General features: G+C 44.3%; 1 protein-coding gene across 1 annotated transcript; it reads left to right on the top strand.

The window, feature by feature from the left end:
• Positions 1–6,633: 6,633 nt before the first annotated feature.
• On the top strand, positions 6,634–7,762 carry LOC309691884 (histone H1.5-like). Its single transcript, XM_082509914.1, has one exon. It carries the CDS (start codon positions 6,749–6,751, stop codon positions 7,280–7,282), a length of 534 nt encoding a protein of 177 aa, XP_082366040.1. The 5' UTR covers positions 6,634–6,748; the 3' UTR covers positions 7,283–7,762.
• Positions 7,763–8,216: the final 454 nt, after the last annotated feature.

The raw sequence follows: 8,216 nt of genomic DNA, 5'->3' as shown, positions 1-8,216 counted from the left end.
TCACTGTTAAAAAGAGGACCATTGTCAGTTTTTACTGTCCTTGGGATCCCAAACATGGAGAACACTTTGTCAATTACTGGGATAACAGAAGATGCTGATGTTGAGCGTACACTTTCAACGACTGGATAGCGAGAATACTCGTCTGTGATGACGAGCAGGTATTCCCCCGTAGGGAGTGGTCCATAAAAGTCTGCACTGACACTGTGCCAGGGCGTTTCCGGTAATGGTGACATCTGCAGAGGGTCAGTGTGTGTGACAGGTGTGCTAGCTTGGCATGGCAGACAGTTTTGAACTGCAGATTCTGCTTTCCGATCGATCTCTGGGAACCATACTTTGGTACGTAGCAGCGCTTTGGTCTTGACGATACCCTGGTGCCCTTCGTGTGCCAGCTGTATTGCTCTTTCTTGTAGGATAGTTGGAATGACTATCCTCGTGCCTCTGAGGATGAAGTCAGATGAGTCGGCTACTGTTAGTTCACTTTGAACATGTTTGAATGATTTCAACATGTCAGCATGCTGGGATTTATCTGTTAGATGCCACGTGTTGTTTCTGATGTGACCGATGACTTCCTGCAGAACCTGGTCTTTCAGAGTCTCTGTTTTTATCTCGTGAAGTGTCATGGCTTTTGGGGTGGAGTGATAAGAGAAGAAATTGACATACTCTTCTGCAACCTTACATGCACGAGCACTTTCATTCTCCTCTGTTGGCACTGGATGACGTGACATAAAGTCAGCTGGATTATCAGCACCTTTTCTGTATTCCACTCTGAAGTTATATGGCTGAAGTCTCAGTCCCCATCTTTCTATTCTGGCAGGTGGTTTTGATCTTGGGTTATTCCAGATGATTTCGAGTGCCTCGTGATCGGTCACCAGTGTGAATGGATGTCCATAAACATACAAATGGAAATGTTCGCAACTCCACACAATGGCGAGTGCTTCTTTCTCTGTCTGCGAGTATCTCGTTTCCACATCACTCAGTGCTCTGCTTGCATATGCAATAATGTGTTTCATCCCCTTTTCATCTTTTTGACAGAGAATGGCACCCAGTCCTACTGGACTAGCATCAACTATCAGTTCAGTCTGTCTGCTGGGATAGAAGTAGGACATCGTCGTGTCGCTTGTGAGACTGACCTTGAGTGCCTGCAACGCAGTTTCTTGGTCTTGACCCCATGTCCAAGGGGTGTCCTTGTGCGTGAGCCTGCGCAGTGGCTCAGAGATCGATGAGAAGTCTCTGATGAACCTTGAGCAGTAATTGGCCATGCCAAGGAGACTTTTGATGTCAGCAGGTGTTTTTGGGTTGGGAGCGTTTTGAACTGCTGCAACCTTTTTAGGATCTGCTGAAACGCCACCTGCAGAGAAGATGAAACCAAAAAACTCAAGTTTCGTTTTATTAAATTCACACTTCTCTCGATTCAGAGTAAGACCTGACTCTGATAGTCGCTTAAAGAGAGCTGTAAGATTGCTGTCATGATCAGCCTGGTCCCTGCCAAAGACTATAATGTCATCACTGAGATTTTTGACTCCGTTCAGTCCTTGCAGCGTCTGATAAATAGCATTTTGGAACACTTCAGCTGCAGAAGAGACTCCAAAGCTCAGTCTTTTATAGCGCCGAAGTCCCAGATGAGTAGTGAACGTCGTAATGTAGCGGCTGTCGGGGTGTAATTCAAGTTGGTGGTATCCTGCCCTGAGATCAAGTTTTGAGAACACCGTAGATCCATTCAGCTCATGGATTACATCATCAATCGTGGGCGTGACGTGTCGTTCTCGTTCGATTGCAGTGTATGCTTGTCTCATGTCCACACATATCCGTACGTCATTCGGATTCTTTGGTTTTGGCAGTGTTACAATGGGTGAAACCCACGGTGTTGGTCCTGTAACCTTTTCAATAATGTCATCAGCTTCTAATTTCTGAAGTTCATCCTCCACTTTTTGACGTAAATGAAAAGGAACACGTCTGTGTGGTTGACAGGTTGATTTTACATCTGTGTTTATGTGCAGTTTCACTTGAAAATCTTTGAGTTTTCCAATTCCCTGGAAAAGTTCTGGGTGTTGTTCTACTAGCTTGTCTGCAACAGAACGTTGAGACTGAGAAGAGACCGCAGTCACAATATGGAGGAGTCCCAAGGCTTTTGAGGTTTCAAAACTCAAAATATTGAAACCTCCTCCTTTAATGACAAAGAAGGAACACCTAACTGTTTTGTCTTGTTTTTCCACACTGCACCTGAATGCACCACACACAGGGAGAGACGTAGATGAGTGGTATGGGTAAATCTTGATGTCTGTAGACGTCAAAGTAGGACGTGGTGTCAGTTTGTTGTAGGTAGCTTCAGTTAAGCAGTTAGCAGTGGCCCCAGAATCGATTAGCACCTGTATCTGGGTGCCCATTACTCTGATTTCAGTATGTGGGAGTTTAGGATGTTTAGCTGTGTTCACCACATATACATAGGCGTCATCACTGCTGGATGTGTGCCCTGTCTCCACATGTGCAGTGCTATCTGTTACTTGATGAACCGTTTGCGGTGGCAGATTTTTCTTATACTTCTTTCCACAATGTGTCTCTTTTCTCTTTGAGCGACATTGCTTTGCAAAATGATTGTATTTGCCACAAGAATTACAGATTTTGTCTTTGGCTGGGCAGCCTTGCTCATGAGGATATCTGCCTCCACAGTTTCGACAGCGGTTATTCGGCTGCCATGAGGGTGTCCATTTGTTTCTCGCCGTGGTATCACGTCCTGTTTTGTGCTGTACTTTATTAACTGCAGCTGTCTTGTCAGCTTCCATCCCTGTAGCTTGCAATTCAGACAACTCACATGCACGCCCGTGATTTAATAGATCATCCAACGTTAAATCAGGTTCTCTGAGTGCTTTTCTACGCAGCTGTGATGATGTACAGCTTTGGATAATTTGTGTTTTGATTTCTGCAGTCATGTCTGCAAACTCACAGTTTTTGGCTAGAATCCTAAGCCTGGTGTGATAGTTGTCCAACGTTTCACCTGACTCTTGCACCGCTTTCCTGAACAGATAAATCTGATACTGCACGTTTTTCTTAGGCGCAAAGTACGCTGACAATTTCTGTTTTGTATCTGCGTACTTGTCGCCATCTGTTGCTAACGTGTCGTAAATGTCATGCACTTTTTCACCAGCCACATGCAGCAATAATGCTCTTAATCTTGCATCTCCAGTAATATTCATTGCGGTGGTGTAGTTTTCAAACCTCTGAAGCCATTTCGTCCAGCGAGGTCCGACGGAACCGAGGTCGGTCTCCGTGTCGAAGGGTGGAAGTGGAGTAGCGTGTGCAGCCATGTTCTTGTCTCTTAAGCTCCGGGTAGGGCAACTTTCTTCGTCTTGCTTTGGTTGTAACCTTTACTCTCATCGCCAATGTAATGTTTGCATGCCTCAAACATTAATGATCACACCCTCGGTAATTCTCAGTTCCATTCTTTTATTCTCAGGCTTGCAGCGATAACACAGTCTGCAGCGCTAACTTGTTCATTTTTTTCGTTTCCTGTTCGACCTTTCAAAATAAAACATCTGTAAACATCACAGTTACCAAATAACCAAGGCCTTTGCCATCTCAAGTCTAATGTTGTGCTGTCTTACTGGCCAGGTTGATGTTGAGACAGTCCAGAATATCATTCAGATTTTTTGAGGACACTGATATGCAATTCTTTTTGTTTTACTTTAGATGGCAGCTTCTTGTATTTAGAGTAATTGAAATCTATATTTCTAAGATCATACATTCATTTCTTTTGAAATGCACTGATTGCAGTTCCTGCTGTTAGCTTTTAATAGAAGTTCGTATTTGAACTTTTGTTAGAGTTTGTATTGTTGATTGTCATTTATGCTTAGAAATATTTAACCATAGATGCTTAGAGGTGTATAATCAATTGTGTAGTGATAAGTTGTGTGATCTTTAACAGGCTACATAGGCTTGGTGTGCATTCCACACTAGAATGCACACCTACATCCTGGGAGCACGGGAAGAGGTCGCATCTTGTCTTAATTGTTTTATGGTAGGATTAACGTAGCTACGTCTGTTCTAGTCTAAGTGCTTTTCTGTTTAGATGAACTGCTGGACTTCCTCACCGGGGGGGGTCCAGTCTACCCTCTTCCTGACCAAGGATGTTTGACCCTTGGATCAGCAACACACACACACACACACAGGCAAGGTACTCTTTGTTTGTATGTAGACGTCGTATGTTAATGAACCTATGCATATTCATGTAACCTCAATAAAAGGACAGTGTTACGGGAGGACGGAGAGACCAACTGGAGTCAAGCGGTTGTCCGGTTCTCTCCCGTGCACGAGTAACATGAAGAACTTTGCCTATTTGTGTCTTGCTTAGCAGTGTAATTATATTGTCTTCAACGTTCCAGCGGATGGGTTCAAGCTACAAACCTAACATTAATTGGTCCTTCGATGCCGGATCCCTGGGATCGCATTCACCGAGGGGGGGGAGGCACGCTGAAAGACTGACGTCAGCCAGGAAGTTCCTGTGGATTCGCGGTCTGTCTTTTCTCCTCGATGAATGACGGTCGGCGGGATTCGGGCTGATATTACACTCTAAGCAACGCCAAGTAAGTTTAAAGAGGCCGACTCTATAACCGTGTCGTTGTGCAGTCTCCGCCATTTTGTGAGGCGTTGAGAAGTTCGCTGCTTTGTGGAGCGATAACTGGGTTAGTGTCCCGAAAAAGAAGTTTTGGTTAAATCGCCCAAGGGTCCCAAGCGTCCGGTGAGTGTCCGGTTTTGAAATCGCCCTGGGTGTGTGTCCCGAGCGTCCCTTCATTGGGTTTTGTCGCGCGAGTGGGTGAGCGTCCCACAACTGGGTCAGGGTCCCGAGCGGTCCGGTGTGAGTCCGGAGTAGGCCTATTTTGTGTTGTTGTCATTGTTGTCGTCGTCGTCGTTTTTGTTGTTGTTGTTGTGTGAGTGTGTGCGGAGCAGAACACGTGGTCTGTAACACCGACTGTTGTTGTTATCATGGGTTTCTAAGCAACCAAGAGTGAGTTAGAGGGAGAAAGACGTTTGTGCTGGACTTTGCTCCTGGCAGCACAAAGTATTTATGTATAAAAGAGAGAGAGCGAAGGCTCCACAGCTGCGTGGGTGCACGCGAATGCGGTCGCGCGGGTTTCACGCGGACCTGAGCCGTGCGGTTAATCGCAGGCTTATAAATGGAAGAGATTCAAATGTTAGAAGTTTTCAGAAAACACACCAGCCTTGAAGAGTGTGTGGAAAAGGCCAGCCCACATCAGCAGCTGTGCTCTGGTGGGTGGCTTTCCCCCCACCACTTCCTGACACAAAATGTTAACAGCCTGTGTGCCAAACCATTGAGGTGGATAGTTGTTAAAAGTAACCTACATTAAACTTGTGGTTGCTTAAATTCAGTACGATGACATGTGAGGTGAAGTGATATAGATAAATATTTAAACTAATGAAGTGCATAGAGGCACTTGACCTGTGTGGAAGACTGTCGTCTTATTATGAGCCATTGTTGAGATATAGAGCACATCTGTGAAAACAACTAAAATGCTCAACCCTGTATGAAACATCTAAAAATACATGATGGAGAAGCTGTGTTGAATATGTAAGTGTAAGACTTTGCCACTGTGGGCAGAGCATGCAACTACTGTGTGATGTCGCGTTGCAGTTTTGTTTTTGTTTTTTGAGCTGATGAGCAAGCTACACATTATCAGATCAAGAGCTGTCTGAGAACTACTCAAAGAGAGGGAAACAGAGAGTGTGCAGCGTTTCCATGAGCAGTTTTTCTGCACCTTGACTCGTGTGTAGAGTGTTCATAACATCAGCATCATGTTTTTGTTTATTTGTTTTGTTGGGTTGAAAATAATTAAATAAACTGGTGATCATGCTTATGGATCACCATGGCACATATCTCCAGCCATATGGTTTATTTATGCAGATGAAAAAGTGAGTGTGAATGTGTCTGACATCACAGTGTTTTTGTGCGCTGTGTAAAAGTAATTGCCTTTGATTGTGAGTGAGAGCGGTGATTCTGCAGGTCACCAGCTATTGTAACGAAAAAAAAAGAAAAAAAAGAGTGAAAAAGAAAAATCATAGGAAAAAGGTTTTGTGTTGATCAGCCAAAAACAACTACAATTTCATTTTCTGCTTTTAAGAAAAGACTGTTCACAAAAACACACACAGAGAGAGATGTGTGTTGATTAAGCAGTGATGATAATAATGAAATGTCTTAGTTTGTCACTTTCAGGTGAAAAGCAGACCTGAATCAATTTTCCACATGCAGCGGTCGGAAGAAAGTTATAGTTTAACATCATTGGAAACATGCAGGCCAAGTTTCTGGCTGACTTATTTACAGTGCCATGTGTTTCTCAACCTCACAAGCGAGCTCACTCCTCCCTGAAGATAAGGAATGCAGCTCCATGATAAAGAGACAGCAGCAAGTCCTGAGCACAAAAAGTCCCAGCAAAGCAGCAGCAATGTGGATAAACAGCAGCAGAAGAAGAAAGCAAACCCATCTTCCTGTCTGATTGGTTGAATTTCACGGAGGGGCGAGCAAGATGGCAGCGTGAAGAGGAGTTTTTGTTTGAGTTCTCAGCACGAGACACTTATTTGACGTCTTTCTGGCCTTCGGGACTTTTTTGGAGATCAGTGCGCTAAACTTGCTGGATCTGAGGCCAGGGTCTGCGGCGGCAGCATGTTGAAATGCTCAAAAAGGACTGAGTGACTCGGGCAAGCCACATGCGGCTAGCGACATGAAAGAAATGGACCCTTCATGATGCGTTCAACGTGCCAGCGCTGTGGTGGGAAAGGCTCCATCATAAACACGCCCTGCACCGAGGTTCAGGCCAAGAAGAAGAAGATGATGACTTCCAAGCCCAAGAAGGTCAGCCTCAGCGTGGGCGAGCTGATTGTGAAAGCCGTGGCCGCTTCCAAGGAGCGCAACGGCCTGTCCGTGGCCGCCCTCAAGAAGGCTCTGGCTGCCGGAGGCTACGATGTGGACAAGAACAAGGCCCGTGTCAAGACCGCCATCAAGAGTCTGGTGGCGAAGGGCACTCTGGTGCAGACCAAGGGCACCGGGGCCTCCGGATCCTTCAAGATGAACAGGGTTACTGAGACCAAAGCTAAGACGCCCGCCGCGGCCAAAGCCAAGAAACCGGCAGCAGCTGCTAAGAAGTCGCTCAAGAAGGCAGCGGCAGCACTTCAGACACTAGCACAAAATCAACCGCATCAGAGGAGGGACAGGACAAAGCTGAAGGAGAAACTGCCTGCTATTGGACTGTTGAAGTGGGAGAGGACAACAGAGTGAGAAGACTAGGTGAGAACACATAGGAATTATTTAATGTGGGAAATCAAAATTTGGGTTAGCAAACCTGGGGAAAAGAAAACTGACTGCTTAAGTTGGAAAATTGAGACGGAGTCTGAAACATTGCGAAAATAGAAACATATACAAAATCACACACACACAAGCAAAACATGCATTAACCCTACTAACAATTCCAAACACAAAATGACTCATGAAGACTCATAGCACATTAGTTAAGAAATGATTAAATAATAGCAGAGAAATGTGTAGGAAAGGCAGCTTTAAGAACATGCTCTGCTGGAGATGCAGCTCCACAGACATGCATTAGACCTGCCTAATAACACAAACACATGTAATGAAAATTAGCTTGTTATCTTTCATCAGTGTTACAATAGTGTCAATTTAGCAGACACTTGTTATCAAATGCTGAATTTATCCTAAAGAAAAAAAATTGACTCTCCAAGTTGCAGGACAACAATTTAACCTTTGTGGGAAAAAAAAAAAAAAAAAAAAAAAAATCCTGGTTTGACCAACCAGTGATCAGACAATAAATTTAGTTGTTAAAATGGTAAATTGGGAGAAGCTTCCTGCTTGATTGAGGCAGCACATGTAATTTACTGTATGAGGGAAATTGTCTTTTGTGATACTATTTTGAACATGCTTTTCTGTCGTCCTGTCAACTTAGTGGGTTAATAGCTGATATGCAAATTAGTTGATTGGTTTTAGATTAATGAAAGGTGACTGAATTCTAGTATGAGTGAATGAGATGTGTTGGAGTTTGTTGTGTGTTGAGTAGAGACTCTAAAACACTGAGTTTCCTGCTTTGATGTGCGAGTGATTCCTGTATTTAGATACACAACTCTGAATACATCAGAACGAACGTTTTTTGTGAAGTGCATGACAGCATGTCACATGTTTTATGATGAAGGGAAAAGGA

The sequence above is a fragment of the Aulonocara stuartgranti genome, assembly GCF_965226115.1.
Source record: "Aulonocara stuartgranti genome assembly, chromosome: 17".
In the NCBI taxonomy this organism is placed as follows: domain Eukaryota; kingdom Metazoa; phylum Chordata; class Actinopteri; order Cichliformes; family Cichlidae; genus Aulonocara; species Aulonocara stuartgranti.
The sequence above is the reverse complement of the archived record's forward strand: the minus strand, read 5'-3'. Positions and strand labels throughout refer to the sequence as shown.